General features: G+C 35.1%; 2 protein-coding genes and 1 pseudogene across 2 annotated transcripts; 2 read left to right on the forward strand and 1 right to left on the reverse strand.

Moving 5' to 3' along the window:
• Positions 1-791: 791 nt before the first annotated feature.
• LOC139784590 (putative nuclease HARBI1) lies at positions 792-3,409 on the forward strand (annotated as a pseudogene).
• A 137-nt stretch (positions 3,410-3,546) lies between these two features.
• LOC139784591 (uncharacterized) lies at positions 3,547-8,933 on the reverse strand. Its single transcript, XM_071723778.1, has 4 exons — positions 8,831-8,933; positions 4,783-4,894; positions 4,518-4,648; positions 3,547-4,097 (listed from the first exon to the last, which is right to left on the reverse strand). The coding sequence occupies exons 1-4, from the start codon at positions 8,931-8,933 to the stop codon at positions 3,547-3,549; spliced, it is 897 nt and encodes a 298-aa protein (XP_071579879.1).
• Positions 8,934-17,290: 8,357 nt separating this feature from the next.
• LOC139784593 (uncharacterized) lies at positions 17,291-19,233 on the forward strand (the record flags this gene model as incomplete). The annotated part of the gene is made up of 3 exons (XM_071723779.1): positions 17,291-17,439; positions 18,183-18,960; positions 19,051-19,233. Coding segments are annotated over exons 1-3 (1,110 nt in total), but the record flags the coding sequence as incomplete, so codon positions are not given.
• Between the last annotated feature and the right edge of the window lie 1,229 nt (positions 19,234-20,462).

The following is a 20,462-nucleotide window of genomic DNA, read 5'->3' on the forward strand; positions in this document are numbered from 1 at the left end:
CGCGTGCCGATCACGTGACCGACAGATTTCCAGCAACGATGACGATCGCGATCGATCACCATATACCGACGATCGATTATCGTCGTCGTCGTTGTCTCGCTCGCTCGCGCACCCAGACGGGAATTCAACGACTTCGCCGTATTGTACAACAATCAGTAGTTATCAAACGTTCCCACGCTTCATCGCTATCGCGGTTACCGTGACATGTGACCCGTGACCCGCGAACATGCCGATCCGAGAATGATACGCAAGAGCGACGAATTTTCACAGTCGACTGTCGAAGCGTCTTCGCGGAATAATAAAATCGCCGTCGAGTTCCGTCGACGAATTTTCACAGTCAAAGCGTCTTAGCGGCAAAAAATATAATCGCCGTCCAGTTCCACAGGCTCGAGGTGAAGTTAAACAAACCAATATGAATATTTTGTGTAACCTATGTGCATATTTTTTTAAATGTAAATAATTATACCTCCGTATCTTTGAGTTGACTGTCCATGGCACTCTTTATCTCTCAATATAAACTTACCGCGCGAGCAACGACTATCAACGTTCTCGCGCTTTCGAAAAAATACTTCTAACTTCTAACCTCAAACTGACAATCTAATAGCGTTTTTCACTGGGAGAACTAGTGCGCACTGAGTGCGCACTCGCCGCAGGCAACGTGTTTCACTGGGCGTTTCGGTGCGCGCGAAACCGGTGCGCGCTGTTTCACTGAGAAGTCTAGTGCCGAGTTTTTGCACTATAGTGCGAGAATTCGGCACGAGCTCCGAGAGACGGTGTCAGTTCAGTGCGACATGGCTGCGCGGAATGGTGACAATGTTCAAAATTCACGAGATGCACGATTAGCATTTGGACTATTAAATTTGCTTTCTTCGTCATCATCCAGTAGTGATGAAGACGATTTATTATTAAAAGAAGATCCGCGGAAAATTCCAAAGATCGAAAACTTTGTTCAAGTGGTGCATAATCTTACGGATAAGGATGTAAGTACATATATATTCATTTTGTTTCTGCAGATTATTGTATTAAGTGAAACAATAATATGTATTGTATAAATATATTATCAATACTATATATAAATATATTATATTATTTTATATTTATCTATTTCATAGGCTTTTCCGAAATAAAAATTGATTCTTAATATAAAGCATGTAAGCTTGGCTGGACGTTGTCGTTATTATTTAAAGGTTTTCTTTTTTTTATAATTATAATAATTATTATTTATTATTCACATATATTACAACAAACGTTTCGACTCTCCGTTTGAGTCCTCTTCAGTATTCTTTCGATTTGTAAACAATAATGTCCTCAATCCTAGTGCAAAGACTGATTAAAATAATAGGCAAGCGAGAAGAAAATCAATAAAAATGTATTTATCTTAAAATTCTTCACACATTTGTATTGTAAAAATATTAATTAAAATATATTTACCTTAAAATTATTAATTATGTATCACATTAAACATGCATATATAACGGATTGCGGATATTATTTGTTTAGAAAGAAACACTAAAGAGGACCCGAACGAAAGGTCGAAACGTTTGTTGTAATGTATGCGAATAGTAAATAAATATTTTTAATTTCAAAAAAAGAAGATCCTTAAATAATAACGACATCAACTAGCCAGACTTATATGTTCTATATTAATAATTAAATTATATTATTGTTACAGTTCAAAAGTCATTTTCGCATTGCAAGAACAACAGCTTACAAAATAATAGAAATTTATGAACATTCCGGATTCTATCCACGTGATCGGAGTCACGGAGGTAGTGAACCTACCACCGCAGAATTGGATATTTTATCATTTTTGTGGTAAGTTGATATTTATTTGTATTGAACTACTACTCATAATTTCTGTGTCAATAATAATTGAACTCTCCATAGGTTTGCTGGGAATAAAGTCTGCCTTAGAGACGTGTCGCAAAGATTTGGAGTATGTCATGCAACAACTTTCAGGCAGAACGATCGAGTGCTTAATTTTTTAATTGACATGGCTTCAAAGATTATTAATATTGTAATATGTATATATATAATTCTCTCTCTCTCTCTCTCTCTCTCTCTCTCTCTCTCTCTCTCTCTCTCTCTCTCTCTCTCTCTCTCTCTCTCTCTCTCTCTCTCTCCTCATATATATATATATATATATATAAGGTATGTTTGTATGTATGTATATACAGGTATGTATATATAAGTATATTACGTGTTTACTGCATGTATTAATTGATAATTATTAATGTAAAAAAATAATATAACAATTACTTGATTAAAGTATATATAATTTTCAGATTGCTGGTATTCCTAATGTAATTGGCTGCATCGATGGGACGTCGATTAAAGTACGAGCACCAGCGCATAAAATAAAATCAACTTACGTAAATAGGCATGATATTCCTGCAATCACATTACAGGGTATATGTGATGTTCGAAAAAGATTTATCGATGTCTTCACTGGGATTCCAGCAAAGATCCACGATTCACGAGTTCTAAAGTTATCGGACATCAATGATGATTTACCACGAATCTGTGATGGGAAATTTCATATATTGGGAGATGCAGCATACCCCATAAGAGAATGGCTACTGATTCCCTATAGGGATTATGGAAATCTGTCCGATAAGCAGCGAAAGTTTAATAAACAATTTTGTGCAACTCGAGTGTTGATCGAAAATGCATTTGGACTCTTGAAAAGTCGTTTTCGACAACTTACTGAATTAGATCTTCATAGCGTTGATAAAATATCTAAATTCATAATTTCTTGTTGCGTCTTGCATAACTTATGCATTGACAACAACGATTATTTTATTTTTAATAATGATATTGAGTTAGACAATCAAGAACCTAATAATGGAGGTACAGAGGAACAAGATACTCGACTCCGGAGATTAGGAGAAATTAAAAGAGATCATTTATTAAATGTACTTTTTCCATAAAATAAAGCCTGATACAACAATAATTAAATTACATATTGCAAATGTATTTGTTGTTTGTATGTAAACCATAATAATAAACATTTTTGTTTGTAAACATTCAGGTTTATTTATTTCAAGTAGCAAAAAAACTTGTTTGATAAGAGTAATATTACATCAGTCTAGTTTGGTAGTAATACTATATCTAAAAAGGTACATTCGCGTCAATAGAATTATTATTTAACTTAGAACTATAATACTGGATAATTGGTACTGCAATGTCTATTGCAATCAACTAAATATTAACTACAGTTTACATCTTCTAAAGTTAATCACAGATAATAGTTCATCACAGATGTCGATAGAGAAAAAAAATTAGTGTAGAAAAAAAACAAAATTATGTAAGAAACAAACATAAAATTATTAATAAAAAAACATCTTACATTAACACTTTCAGTATTTATATACATATAAGCTGCTTTCCTTTTAATGAACACAGTCGATACGAGCATTGTTCTATCTTTGTTACTCATTGACTACCAAAAACTAAAAAAAAAGCAGCCATAGTTAACAGTTCTAATATTACACCTATTACTATATTTGGTTTTTCTTTCTTCTTTGGCTAGTTTTCATTATTTTATTACTCTGTATTCGGTTTGGCGAACAACTCACGTATCAGGTTTAACTTTTCCTGATGTCGCTTTTCCTTTGCTGCTTCCTTTTTTTCAAAGAAATCCATCCTTATATCTTCATTGCTCCGTTTAGACTTTTTTGCTTTCGGTAAGCCATCGATGGCATGCTTGGCGAGACTAGTGTTGCAGATTTCTTCCGGAATTTCAGGTACATTTATCTTGGGATATTTCACACTTCTAGCACTTCGCAATACCTCAGGTTCAATGCTGTCATCTGCACGTGCAATTTTGCGCAATTCCTTTTCAAATGGTATCTCTTCTCTGGAACTACCTGATTTACTATTATTCTCTACTGCTTTTTTCTTTTTTTTTAAGACCGTTTTGTACCGATTTTCAATTTGTAGAGGAGTTTTGGAGATATTTAACATTTTCATCATATCTGCAGATATTTGTGACCACATCAGTTTTTTAGTTTTAAATTTCTTCATTGGACCAATATCGGATAAGTACATTTCATATTTGTCGAGGAGGAATGAAGTGGCGGAATCGGTCCAGTGATCTGAATAACATAAAATTTGCATATTAGTAACGTATATTGTAAAATCACAGAACTTATTAATCATTGAACAGCATACAATTAAAGTCTTACTAACATAATCGCGTTTTATGCAATACTTTAATAAACGTAAAGTATAACGAAAATAAAAAAATGAACATTTTATAATTACATATCAAATGTACTGTATTTTTAATGTATTTTCTGTCTTTCATCAAAATTATGATAAAAACTTTCAATTTGAATTTTAAAATCAACACATCCCAATGAGCAGACAATCTTCTTTAATTTTATTTAAAAAACATTTAAAAAACATTTAAAAATATTGTCTGCTCATTCGGATATTTTGTTTCATATGTTGTTACAGTATTGACATTATTTTGCGATAGAAGTACTAAAAATTCTGCATTCAATTATATTTACCGGTACTCTTTTCACTGCAGTTCTGTGATTCAGAGTAATTTGTTGCATCATTTTCTTTATTGCACTCTGCCAGTTGCTCATCATTGGTCCGTGCCAAATTGTGGACATTAGCATGATATATCAATTCTTCTCTGCAATACAATATGCAGGTATAATTACATAATCTTACTAATTTTGCTCTTAGAGAAAATTTTTATCGCTTGCATTCATTTCTATTTCCCAATTACATGGTTTCAACAGTATATATATTCTACTTTCTACTTACTCCTCTCCATTCATTCGATATATTTCCCGAATTTCCTGATCATTGCCATTTAGAACACATAATCCATTTCGGATGAGGAGCTTTATGTATTGTGCGCTATAGGTATCATCATCTAAAAGTGATAATAGAGAAATCTATTAATTTTTTTATATACATTTTGAAATACAAAAAGAAATGTTTGACAAGCAAGAATGCAAGTATTAATTGTAAAAAAAGATAAGAACTATAAGTCATCTTCCGTTCCAGACGCTCGAAGATCTTTTTTATACACTAGTACAATTAACACCATATACAATATATATATACAGGGTGTATCAGAATGTTTGGTACTTTTTTCATATTTAGATAGAGCGAGCCAAACTGAGTCGAAAAGTCATGTACCATTTTGCAATTTTCGCAATAGTTGATGAGTTATTAATGATTAAAAATCGCCGTATTGGCCCGGCCCACCGCCAAATTCAAGCGCGCGGCGAGATGCGGCCGCCCCGCGGTCGGCGCGCGGGCAGTTGTTTACTTCAAGCGGCACGAGCGGCGCGTAACGCCGGGCCCCCGTCCTGAGCGATGATAGTTTCTCGCCTTTTTTAAATAGAAATAAAATTTTCTAACAACATAGAAAAATTTTTTGTGCGTACTTATGTACATACGTGTGTACATGCATACACAGTAAAATATCAATTGTACTGCTTAAAAAAGCGATTACTCAATTTACTTTTTTTCTGTTAGTAAGTAACGGTTGTCTTTAAGAAAGAATATTTTCTTGATAATAGTCTTAAAATGTACAAATTTTAGAAAGAGTCTTTATCATGTACTCGAAAGAAGAATTTATACTCCTTCAAAGAACATAATAAAATTTTATTAAAGAAAAGTCAAAATAATAAATAAAGTAATATGAGGACCCTCGAGATTATAAAATAGGAGAAGTCAAGGCTATGACGGTCAGACGCAGATCACAGTGCGTAATATCAGAAATAACTGATTTATTCGTCGTTTTGATACATTACATCGATCCGTACGTTTCGGCTCAGCTTTGAGCCATCTTCAGCGGTAGTTACAGAAGTTAAGTTACACGTTCTCCGTACCGTATGGTGAGTTTACTGATTCAAAGTATCAGAAACATAGACCAATTGATCCATATCTGTAAATTTGTTCAATTAATGTTGAGATATTAAAAAGATCTCTTAGGAAACTCACCATTCGGTCTGAAAAACGTGGAATACAGAGCCATGTACATACATAATGAATACTCTCTGCGAGAAGACTTGACGATCTTGTCGACACGACACACAATGATATGAAAGGTCTTGCAAGAAGAGGCATCTAATTGTTTAATTCTTCAATTAAGAATATAAAATTAAAACAAAAATTCGATTTACTTATTATTTTGACTTTTCTTTGATAATATTTTATAATGTTCTTTGAAGGAGTATAAATTCTTTTTTCATACAAAGTACATGACAAAGTACATGACAAAGACTTTTTCTAAAATTTGTGATAAGTACATTTTAAGATTATTATCAAGAAAATATTCTTTGTTAAAGATAACCGTTACTTACTAAAAGAAAAAGAGTAATTCGAGAATTACAATTATGTACGTAATAAAAATTTAAGAATTAAAATTGTGTACATAAGTAAAATTCGTGAATTACAATTATGTACATAATTTTAATTCCCGAAAAATTTTTATGTCATAACGTAAAATAAATTCAGAATTAATATTTTGTCTAGACATAATTTTAATTCTGCATTTTCAATTATAGCTTAATAATAATTCGATGAATTATAAGTATCTAGACATAATAATAATTTCTTTTCTTTGAGTATCAATTTAATTTGGTAGAATTTTTATGATGATATTAAATAGCAAAACGGCGTGCCGTATACGCACACGCAAAAAAATATCATTCTAGTGCTAAAAAAACCAATTACTCAATTTTCTCTTCCTTTAAGTAACGATGATCTTTACAAAAAATGTTTTCTTGATAATATTACTTAAAATAAATAATATTCTAAATTCTAATTATTCAGTTCTTCAGTTAAGAATATAAAATTAAAACAAAAATTCGATTTGCTAATTATTTTGATAGGAGAAGTCAAGGCTATGAGGGTCAGACGCAGATCACAGTGCGTACGCTATATTACGTAATATCAGAAATAACTGATTTATTCGTCGTTTTGATACATTACATCGATCCGTACGTTTCGGCTCAGCTTTGAGCCATCTTCAGCGGTAGTTACACAAGTTAAGTTACACGTTCTCCGTACCGTATGGTGAGTTTACTGATTCAAAGTATCAGAAACATAGATCAATTGATCCATATCTGTAAATTTGTTCAAATAATGTTGAGATATTAAAAAGATCCCTTAGGAAACTCACCATTCGGTCTGAAAACCGTGGAATACAGAGCCATGTACATAATGAATACTCTCTGCGAGAAGACTTGACGATCTTGTCGACACGACACACAATGATATGAAAGGTCTTGCAAGAAGAGGCATGTCGTAGGTCAACACATCGGCGAGGATTATAACAAAGCACGATTTGACACCGTCACAATATTGCATGTACCAATAGTAAAACCCCGATTTGCCAACGACCAAGTTTATGAGCATGGATTACAATTTGCTCAAAACCGTGACATATGCATGATGCAAAAAATCCGTGTCATTTTGAGACGGTGTCAAATCGTGCTATGTTATAATCCTCGCCGGTGTGTTGACCTACGACATGCCTCTTCTTGCAAGACCTTTCATATCATTATGTGTCGTGTCGACAAGATCGTCAAGTCTTCTCGCAGAGAGTATTCATTATGTACATGGCTCTGTATTCCACGTTTTTCAGACCGAATGGTGAGTTTCCTAAGAGATCTTTTTAATATCTCAACATTAATTGAACAAATTTACAGATATGGATCAATTGGTCTATGTTTCTGATACTTTGAATCAGTAAACTCACCATACGGTACGGAGAACGTGTAACTTAACTTCTGTAACTACCGCTGAAGATGGCTCAAAGCTGAGCCGAAACGTACGGATCGATGTAATGTATCAAAACGACGAATAAATCAGTTATTTCTGATATTACGCACTGTGATCTGCGTCTGACCGTCATAGCCTTGACTTCTCCTATTTTATAATCTCGAGGGTCCTCATATTACTTTATTTATTATTTTGACTTTTCTTTAATAAAATTTTATTATGTTCTTTGAAGGAGTATAAATTCTTCTTTCGAGTACATGATAAAGACTCTTTCTAAAATTTGTACATTTTAAGACTATTATCAAGAAAATATTCTTTCTTAAAGACAACCGTTACTTACTAACAGAAAAAAAGTAAATTGAGTAATCGCTTTTTTAAGCAGTACAATTGATATTTTACTGTGTATGCATGTACACACGTATGTACATAAGTACGCACAAAAAATTTTTCTATGTTGTTAGAAAATTTTATTTCTATTTAAAAAAGGCGAGAAACTATCATCGCTCAGGACGGGGGCCCGGCGTTACGCGCCGCTCGTGCCGCTTGAAGTAAACAACTGCCCGCGCGCCGACCGCGGGGCGGCCGCATCTCGCCGCGCGCTTGAATTTGGCGGTGGGCCGGGCCAATACGGCGATTTTTAATCATTAATAACTCATCAACTATTGCGAAAATTGCAAAATGGTACATGACTTTTCGACTCAGTTTGGCTCGCTCTATCTAAATATGAAAAAAGTACCAAACATTCTGATACACCCTGTATATAATAAATAAAATTATTGTTATATATCTTCAAACTGTACAACGAAACTTTAAAGCCCATTCTACAATTGCGTAAACGTGATTGTAAAGTGGTTGTAAGACGCAGTTGTAATTAACCCGCTGTTACGGTTTTAAAGTACGTTGTAGGAGATAGACAATCACTTTACAGTCACGTTTACGCAATTGTAGAATGGTTTAAGACGTTTTTTACTATGCTTGTTTTCCTGAAATAAAATTTTCATCAACATTCTTTTCGAACATGTGCACTGGAATAACCTCAAAAACCAAGATCACATGTATGTATTATACTTACTCTTTAATTTATTATATAAATCCATTTCAAGCGGCTGAAGGGTGATGGTTATTATGTCATTGTTGACTTTAAAACAAATAATCACATCGGTCAAACTTTCCATAATAATAAATTTATGTATCAAATGGTATTTTGTATCAAATACAGCGGCACAATGCGCCACGAAACCGCACTGAGATGGCACTGAGAATAATGGACGTGTTTAGTTGGGAGTGCAAAAAACTCGCACTTTCAGTGCACTCCGGCAGTGTCGTCTGAACTCGACGAGTTTCCAGTGCGCACTCAGTTCTGCCCAGTGCAGCCCAGTGAAAAACGCTATAAGATTCGTAAAGTGTCTGTCGGGGCGCGAGGGAGGAAGTGAAACGCGCGGGAAATGCCGTAAGCGGTATGGCGAATGGATGACGTCGGCAGAGGGGCACCTATGACGTTGGATAACACGCGCGAGACGCGTGATCATACTTCGTCACGACTGCTTTCCTCCCTAGGGCGGAAAGTGAGGCAGTGCTCCTCTGCCGACGCCATCCCCTCGCCCACCGCTTACGTCATTCCCCGCGCGTTCCGCTTCCTCCCCCGCGCCCCGACAGACACACCATGTTTTAGAATCCCTATAGCCTATCTACTCACTACCATTCCTATTTCCTCCTTTGGACCAACGATTTAACGTCTCTTCCGAAAGACGGAGCCCAGTTTTCCATCTGGGGATACTGTATTCTTTTGATGTCATAATTGCTGTAACGTAGGATGCATGCATGTTGTCGCATTCTATAATCTGTCTTGTTTATTATTTTATACCACGCTGCAAAGTCTGCCAAACAAACATCCTTCAACAGCCTCGGTCGTTGTTCGTACTTTTGCAACACATTCAAAGTCCAGACGTCTGTCGAATCGTCGTCTATCTGTTCCATGTCCATCTGTCGCTTTCTCTTGTGTGATTTTACGCGTTCGTTTGCCCACATGATGGGCACGAAGATCACTTGTCTACTCGTTTCAGACATTGGTTGTCTCAACAAGTACCAAGCTCCCACCTGGCAAGATATCTCCATTGTGTTCAACATGTTAATGCACACTTTCTTCATTAATCCAGTAAAATCTTGATCGGGACGTTCTTTCTGTAATTCAATAAGTTGTCTATGCAAATTGCTCACTCCACGGTTGCTTTTGTTCACATACTCAACCACGTACGCTGCGCACGAATATTCGTCGATAATGAATTGCAAGTCCATGTTGGAGTTGAGCACGTTAGCTATCCATGAATTAAAAGTGTTTGTCCACAATTCGTTCATGTTTCTTTTGTAAACAACCGTTGCTCTACGTAATGAAGCTCGGATCACGTCCAGATAATACTCCATTGTCATATTGTTATCATTAAGAAGCTCATCTAATGTGTTGTAAGATTTCTCATTGAGCTTGTGAGATATTTTGTCGACTTTCTTTTTCAACGTATCTCTGCGACCATCGTCTTTAGTGATGGGTAGCAATACGCGAGTTTGATTCATAGGCCAGTAGGGTATATTAAAGCGACACTTCTTCTTCTTCTTCTTCTTCATCGTTCTTCTTCTTGTAACAAGTGAACGTGTGCTTCTGTACTTGATTGGCGTAGGTATCTGGCAAATCTGTGTCTGACACTAAGCACAAATCAGTAATAAGTTGTATGGTTTTGGGCATATTCTCTGTTATAGCTTCTTTGGGGTCGTTCTCTAGCCATAACAAGATGTGAGCGTGTAGGCTGCCTCTGTGTTGAAACTCAATGCGTTTAAAGAAGTCCACAACACGATACTTCCCAAAAGGATTGTATGACATTTTAGTTGATATAATACGCATAATTACGTTTACAATTTTGTTGAAATATATGCAGCATGTTACAGGGTCCTCGTTTACGAGGCTAGCCCGCTGTAACGCTCGTAATTCGTTTATTGGATCGATAAGCTCTACACCATTACCTTCTCTACTTAATCTGTACAGTATTTTAAGAAGGACAGGCCAGCGTATCTCGTTTGCACTTCCCGGGAAAAAATATTCATATCTGATCATATATAATCATATCAATTTGGACATGTATGGTCAGATATGGAAATTGGCCAGATCTGAGGATATATGATCTGATATTATTGTATATGTTAATATCTGATCAGGTATGATCAGGTACGAACTGACACATCCGTATTTCATCAGGTATGATCTGATACGTATGCATTTTAACATATATGTCCATGTATGATCATATACCACTTTATTATAAGAGTGGACTTCACGATATAACTGATACAAAAATTGTGTCGCTCCGAGACAGCGTCGCGCGAAAATAGCGCGAGACAGTGTCGTGTCTTTTTGATGCCGTTCTTATAACACTGTTTGTCAAATTTTAAATACGAGAAACAGATCACATCGAATGCCATCTATCGGATACTTTGAGATGCAATATTCTGATCTGATCATATATAATCATATATGCTTATATATGGCCATATATAATTATATACTCTCATATATGGCCATATAATATTGTTTAAGATTATATTTTCCATTTCTCCCGGGAAAAAATGATTAGATATAATCATATATAATTATATCTGGTATATATATAATTATATATAATTATATATGTTTTTATATGGGGTCATATCTAATTATACATGGCCACATGTGCAATCAGTGGTCCCATATACAACCAGATATAGCACCATATCTACTTGTATATAAATGTATATAATTTTATGTGAAGCCAGATATAATGATATGTGAGTGGTGCACTCTACATATAATTAGATATAGTATTATATACAACTATATATGCAGTCATATATTGCCAGATATATTAATATAACTAATCTGGCGCTATATACAACCAGATATAGCACCATATCTAATCGTATATAAATGTATGTGAAGCCAGATATGTTGATATGTGAGTACTGCACCCGACATATAACTAGATATAGTATTATATACAACTATATATGCAGTCATATATAGCCGGATATATTAATATGACTAATCTTGTCCTATGTACAACCAGATATAGCACCATATCTAATCGTATATAAATGTATGTGAAGCCAGATATAATGATATATAATGATATATGAGTAGTGCACCCTACATATAACTAGATAGCATTATATACAACTATATATGAAGTCATATATAGCCAGATATATTAATGTGACTAATCTTGTCCTATGTACAACCAGATATAGCACTATATCTGTATAGATATAAATTCGCAAGTCATCATATATGCTGCAGATATTTAATCCTAAATTTAAAAATTTATTTGAATCGTTTTTATATATATTATAGATATTAAATTCAAAAATTCGTTACATAATATTATATAATTCAGTATTATAAAATAATATTGCAGGTCATGTGTGCGTATGGAACTTGCCCGGGGAAAAAAAATTATATATAATTATATATAAATATATATGATTATATATAATGCAATTATATATGAATTTTGTCTCTATATGATTATATATAATCATATATAATCATATATGACCATATATAGTCAATATATATTGGAAAAGAACTGTTAACTTTGATAATAAAGCATTGATAAATTAAGATGTATATTTTTTCAAAGGCTATAGAATCAAAAGTAAAATAATTTATTCCATATATTACAACTTGGCACTGCTTGACATGAGACAGTGCCGTGTCTCTTGATACCGTTTTTATACCACTGTCCGTCAAATTTTAAATACGAGAAACGAATCCTATCGAATATATATATTATATAAAAAGTTTCACATACATTTTGACATGATTATATATAAGTTCATATAATTTATATATAAAGTATATATATAAGAATTAAGCATTTATCCATGTAGATTATATATGATTATATATAACCATATATAAACTTAAATTCGGATTATCCGATAGATGGCATCCGATAGGATTTATTTCTCGTATTTAAAATTTGACAAACAATGGTATAAGAATGATATTAAGAGACACGGCAGTATCTCACGCCAAGCAGCGCCAAGTTATATGTAAATCATTTCACTTTTGATTCTAGCTTTTGAAAAAATATACACTAAATTTATCAATGCTTTATTCCTTAATCGAAGTTAACAAAATTCTTTTTTAATATATATAAAATATTTATTATGTTAGATATAATCACATTTGATTATATATAAAATCGACATTAGATATAATTAGATATAAAAAATGGCCCGATATAATTGTATATAATTACATATAACCACATACAATTATATATAACCATATATGGTTATATAATTATATGTGGTTATATATAATTATATATAATTATATACAATTAGATCGGGCCATTTTTTATATCTAATTATATCTAATGTCGATTTTATATAATCATATGTGATTATATCTAATCATTTTTTCTCGGGCTTATATGATCATATATAATCATATATCTACTAATATAAACTAATATAAATTATAATATGAATAAATAAGAGGTTTTTTTCCCCGGGTAGTGTCATATCTGGCTACACATAATAATATGTCTGACCATATATGAACTTATATGATCAGATCTTGTGTCATGTATAATGTACGATCTGATCATATATGGCGATAGATAACCATATATAATTATATATGCTCTATATATGGGGATGTAAAACTTATATCTGTTCATATCTCATTTATATTTGTTCATATACTGTCAGATATGAATATTTTTTCCCGGACATTTTATATCATTATATCCCAATCTGGTCACATATAGACAGATCTGATCATGTTTCATATCATTTCCGCCCGTATATGAACATATACAATCATATACAGCATCGCGTCTTGTCATATATGATCATATACAGTGCCGTATACAGTTATGTATGGCCACATATAATTATATCTGATAATACATGGCCGAACATTCTTTATATAGGACCATGTGAGGCCAGATACGATTATGTATAGTGTCATATCTGGCTACACATAATATGTCTGACCATATATGAACTTATATGATCAGATCTTGTGTCATGTATAATGTACGATCTGATCATATATGGCGATAGATAACCATATATGATTATATATGCTCTATATATGGACATGTAAAACTTATATATGTTCATATCTCATTTATATATGTTCATATACTGTCAGATATGAATATTTTTTCCCGGGTTATGGTCATAAACATCGTAGGTTTGCCGAGTTGTTTAATCATACCAAACAAATCTTTCTTCCGTGTATTCTAATATTGCATCGAGTTGGGTATGGACTTCAGAAAGGCGAGATTCTTTACAACGCAATCATCGATGAACAGGTTTTATCTTCTATCATGCGTCGAGTAATATTCTCTGCAGTGGCGTTAACTTTGAAAGTTGAATAAAGTCCCTCGCTCACTTTCAATCGCATGATCTTAGCAGTCATATAAAGGATATGCTGTGGAGTCACATCGCATCTGTCCCTCCGTCTAATCTCGCTAGTGGCCTTGCTGAAAGGTGTAGCTCTGGTCCCCTTTTTTTAAATATTCTTGGATGACCGTAGTATATAGCGGGAAATGATAATTCTTCTGCATACGTATCGTAAATAACGCTCAAAGGCTGTTTGTTTTGACCGGATGCAATGTCTAAATATTTACTTTCATTCCAAAGCATTGTGTGTTGTTGTCCCAACAACAGTTCATTATCATTGTCATTGTCGATCTTCTCTAATGCATGGTCATTGACATCGCTGTCACTCGCTCTACTCGTATTAGGTCGCTGTCCATCGATATTGTTCACATCTTGCTCATTATAATGGATTTTGTAATGTTTATATAAAGGTGTTGTCACCATGTAACTAAGCCATTCCTTTACAACTCGCTTCTTCACTTGCCCACTCAGATACGATGATTTATGTATAACATGTTTCTTGATATTAACATTGAATGTGTAATCATCGTCAAGTTGTCGAGGTAACTGTTTAACCATGTTCTCGACCTCGACTGGAACGTTTATAACCTGTCCTATTATTTTGTAGGTACCGGTTTCGTGTCGTAAACGACGTATTTGTAAAAACGGAAGTCATGGAGATATTAGACGTTCAGTAATGGGATCCAACGGCGGCAAATTTTGCGGATGGTCTGGATATTTGTAGCCATTCGATTTACTCAGCAAAGGAATTTTATCACGTGACACTGATTGTCTACACGAGGAACATATTTGAAAGTCTTTGACACGATCACACTCTTCGGAGAACTCTTGTTCTAGAATATAGATATGTCTCTGTTCGACTTTAAATAAATCTTTGTTTATACCATATCCAGTCACACACATCACACACATGTCCGAAATCGTTCTCCAGAAACAATTTTTCAAATTCTTTAGTTGCCTCGTTATAAATTTGACGATACGTCTCAGGCCTAATATACTCTTCTTGTTGTTGATCTTGTTCATGTCTAGATTCAGAATGCAACGGCGCTGTAAAGGTAGGCTCAATTTGTGCATTTGAAGTGGAAGGTTGTTGATCCAGACTCGACCTCGTTTGAAACTCATCCTGGCGCGCAGATTTTTTACGCTTCCTACATTCCCTAGATCTTTCGGTTGATGACTTTGCAGCTTTTTTAAAATTACTCTCGTTCTTCTTTAACTGTTTCTTGAACTTTGGTTGATTTTTAACTGGCGATGTACATTGGTTTTTCATGCCTGATATGGAAATTTGTAATTTTGGATCGGACGATGTACATTGGTATTTCATGCCTGATATTGAAATTTGTAATTTTGGATCGATGACATCAATCTTCATCTGTTCTTGCTCTTTAGGCTCAATTTGTGCATTTGAAGTGGAAGGTTGTGGATCAACACTCGACCTTGTTTGAAACGCATCTTGGCGCGCGGACTTTTGACGCTTCCTACATTCCCTAGACCTTTCGGTTGATGACTTTGCGGTCCTTTTAAAATTACTCTCGTTTTTTTTTAACTGTTTCTTTATCTTTTGTCGGTTATTAGAGTAATTTTCTCTTGATTTTTGCGGCATTATTTGTACACTATGTTTCAAATTGCAATGAAACTAAATAGTTAATACTTAATTTCTTGAAAAAATTACCTAAGACTATAATATTTCTTATTACCTAAGATAATTTAGGATTAGTAATTCCAAATTAAAAATAGAGGTCACTAAAATTTACTCACCACGTCCAATTTGTAAAAAGTGCTCGGATTATAAATTTACTCACCACGTCCAATTTTTAAATCGTATTATAAATATTACATACAATCTTTTTGCAACGAGCTCTTTCGTACACCCAACACAATAGGGGCAACCTACATTATACATAAAAATATATGCCACTCAACCCAGTGAGAAATGACCTATCGAATCTAAGTCTAATTGACGTCGAAATCATCGATATTATATCATATCAAAATAATACTCGAAATTTGAGAAATAATGCACGAAATTTGAAGCTTATTTTGATGTTTATGCTTTATTTTAAAAGGAACCCATGTGCGAATTTCATAAAGGCTCAGTGCTGGCTTGGTACTGGTGCCAGAGTTACCAGTACTGGCTGACGATTCTGGGCCAGTACAAGCTAAGATCGGGGTCATTACTGGGGCAATGTCGGAATGATAACACGGGTCCCAGTCTTGGCGCCAACTTTGGCCCGACACAGAGTACTAGTACGGGGACAACACTGATTGCCAGTATTGGGCCAACTCTTGGCGCCAACTTTGGCCCGACACAGAGTACTAGTACGGGGATAACACTGATTGCCATATCATACTTGCGGCGTGTTGCTTTCGTGCCGCGGTCGTTACTTCCGGCGCCGCTCGAGCAAAAAGCTTTCTAAATCCCCTTGCGGCGTGTTGCTTTCGCGCGGTTGTTACCTCCGGCGCCGCTCGAGCGAGAATTTCTCCAAGTCCAATTCGGTCTTTCGATACTCGTGGCAATGCTGTGTTCGTATAAGTTACACGACGGTGGCGATCGACTACGAGCGCGAGCGAACGGGAAACGATGCTCCCCGCATCGACTTCGTCGTATGTGCCCCTTTCGTGTACGTATTCCATGGAATGCGTTGTGCACAAACGTTTTACACATTTGTACGGACCAAGCGAAACGCGTTTGCACGTCCGTACGTATCGCTCGTGTCGCTCGGCTCGCCGAGCGCACCGCACCTTTTATAGTACCCAACCGGCCGGCCGAGCGATCGGCGACGCACGGTCTTACGCACGGTTGCTTACGGGCGCTGGAGGCGAAATATCGAGACCATCGGGACTTGACCGCTGAGAGCGACGACGACGGCATGAACGCGGTCGTTACCTCCGGCGTGGGCTCTAGCGAAAACTCCCATCGCGGCGTGTTGCTTTCGCGCGGTTGTTACCTCCGGCGCCACCCGAGCGAAAATTTTCTAAGTCGACCCAATACATACCCAGTACTGAGCCGACTCTCGGCCGTAGATCAATATCTTTTCTGGCCTTATACACGATCAGTACTGAGACGAGACTCGGCTCAGAACAGAATATGGTTGCATGGGGGTACTGGCACAATACTGATCTATCGGTTTATCCGTACTGGGGCAGCACCACCCATCAAGTCTTGGCAGCCAATGTTGTGCCACTTCTGGGCCATGCGGACAACTCTGGCAGAAGTCCGACATTCGCACATGGGAAGTGATTATTTGTGACACACATTTATCGCCCCAAGCTTTAAACAGGCAAATTATGTGTTTTCTGTTAAGGTATATACATAAATATAAATAATTATTGGTTACAACTTTTACTGAAATTTTTATAAAAAATTAAATTACGCAACTAATTAAATATTAATATTTAAATATTAATACAATAAGATATTTGTATTTACATTATAAATAATTATTGTTTACAACTTTTAATAAAATTTTTATTTATATTTTAATAAAAAATGAGACAGTTAATTAGTGTAAGTTAATTTCATATTTGTTATAAATCAATTTTTACGTATAATACAAGAAACTCACTCTTCATCTCTTTCTAACTGTCCCCCTTATTAGAAAAAGCCGAAGAGTGAGTGAGTTTAATCAGAGGATCAAGTTATGATTTGTTCTGAGTCAAAAAGTCATCGAAAGTTTGTAACAACTAACCTGTATGACTTCTAGCCTCTGTCTAAATTATTTCTAACTAGCTGGTTACCCGGGCTTCGCCCCGGAGGACATATGTAGTAAGACACGCAAATACTCTCTCTCTCTCTCTCTCTCTCTCTCTCTCTAATTAATTTTTTTGAATAAGGAAATAAAGGTACAAGTGAATGAGAAACCTAAAATAGCGGACCATGCATGGCTAAAAGTAGAATTTAATATGAATAAAAAGGGAAATAAATATAAAGAATTTAGAGGCAGGGACTATAGTAAATTTAATGTAGATGAATTTCTTAGAATAATGGAAGAAAGAACTGAGCAAGGTCAAGGGCTGGATATAAGTGTAAGGGCGGAGAGATTTGTTAATAGTATAGTAAGTGTATTGGATACTGTAGCACCTAAGAAAAAGTTCAAGATTCCGAAAGTATGGGAAGGGAAAAAGTGGTATTCAGATGAAATTAGAATGGCAGCAGATAGAAGGGATGAGGCTCACAGTAGAGCAATAAGCACAGGTAAGGAGCAGGACTGGGAATATTTCAAGAATGAAAGAAATGCAGTAGTAAAACTTATCAGGGCAAAAAAGAAGGAATATTATGAGAATATGGTAGATAACAATAGGAGGGATCCTACAAAGATGTGGAAAACTTTGAAAGAATTAATTAAGGGTGAGCAAAGGGGTTCAGAGAACATCGATAATGTAGATTTTGAAATATTAGAAGACATGGAAGAATGCAATATAGCTGATAATTTTAATACATATTATGTAAAAAGTATTAGTAACATTGTGCAATCTATTAGTAATAAGGGGATAAAAGGCACAGGTAGGAGACCTATTTATGTAATTGAGAATAAGGGGATTATGGAAAATTTTGAGCCAATTAGCGCAAGAGACCTGGAACAAATTGTTAGGGAACTACCACGAAAGAACGGAACAGAGGAAGGGATAAATAGTAATATACTGAAAATGGTGCTACCTGTGATAAAAGATGAGTTTGTAGGGGTAATAAATGATTCGCTTAGGACAGGTAAATTTCCAGAAGGATGGAAAACATCCACGATAATACCGATACCAAAGGTAAACAAACCAAAAAAAGCGAGCGAGTATAGACCGATTAATATGTTACCGATATATGAAAAAGTATTAGAGTTAGTTGTAAAAAAACAGTTGGAAAAATTTCTAGAAGACAATGAAATAATAACCGAATACCAATCGGGATTTAGAAAACAGCAGTCGTGTGAGACAGCAATTCAAAGTTTTATCGAGGAATGGAAGTTGATAATTGAGGAGAAAAAAATGGTGGGGGTGTTATTCCTGGATCTCAGGAGAGCGTTTGAGACAATAGATAAGGTAAGATTAGTGGAAAAATTATATCAGTATGGAATAAGAAGAGTGGTATTGGAATGGATAATATCGTATTTAAGTAATAGAAAGCAGCAAGTTAGATTCAATGATATATGTTCTACAATAATTGAGACAGTATATGGCGTGCCACAGGGATCCGTATTAGGACCTCTATTGTTTATTTTGTATATAAATGATATAGTTAAAGTCTGTCCGGAGGGAAGTATATTTAGATTATTTGCAGATGACACGACCGCAAGTGTAACAGGTGAAAGTTGTGAGGAATTAGAAATAAAACTAAATATGGTGCTCGGTATACTTGAAGAATGGATGAATGTGAATATGTTAAAAATGAATGCAGATAAGACCAAATATATGATAGTTAGAAGTATAAGGAAAGAAATAAAAACAGACATAATAGTAAAAAGTTTGGATGAAACTATAATTGAGCGTGTTGAAATAACGAAACATCTGGGTGTAATGATCGATAGTAAACTCCGTTGGGAGAATCACTGTGATTATATGTTAAAGAAAATAGGGAAAAAAGTGAGTTTTCTAAATAGAATAGGAAATGATATATCAATGTACACTCGATGTACTGTGTATAAGTCTATCATAGCGCCTCACTTTGAATATTGCGCAACGATGTTAGTAGGCATGGGTGAAACGCAACTGAATCGACTGCAAGTGGCACAAAACCGTGCCATGAGAGTCATACTGCAATGCTCGCGATATACAAAGGTAGAATTGATGCTGCAAACCCTTAAGTTTATGAATGTAAGACAGAGGCTAATGTACAATGTATGTATTTTTATTTTTAAGATAGTAAGAGGCATAATGCCAAAACATTTAAGTAATAGGATAGAAATAGTAGGAGTTGTGAGTGGACGTCAAACGAGGCAGGCTGAGAATATTAGAATTCAATATCGCAGGACGAGAAGCGCACAGAAAAGTCTATTTTATGAAGGTTTGAATATGTATAACGCCCTACCGATAGAAATTAAGCAATGCGAAAGAATTGAACCATTCAAACGTAGGTTAAGAGAATATATTGTACCTCATGTAGAGGAATTAATTTAAGGAATTATGTAAAAAATAGCCGAGAAGGCTAATAAAGCTCAATCTCTCTCTCTCTCTCTCTCTCTCTCTCTCTCTCTCTCTCTCTCTCTCTCTCTCTCTCTCTCTCTCTCTCTCTCTCTCTCTCTCTCTCTCTCTCTCTCTCTCCCTCTCTCTCT

This window comes from Temnothorax nylanderi, unplaced genomic scaffold (assembly GCF_030848795.1).
Source record: "Temnothorax nylanderi isolate EJ_2023f unplaced genomic scaffold, tnyl_v1.0 TNYL_tig0647_pilon, whole genome shotgun sequence".
NCBI lineage: Eukaryota > Metazoa > Arthropoda > Insecta > Hymenoptera > Formicidae > Temnothorax > Temnothorax nylanderi.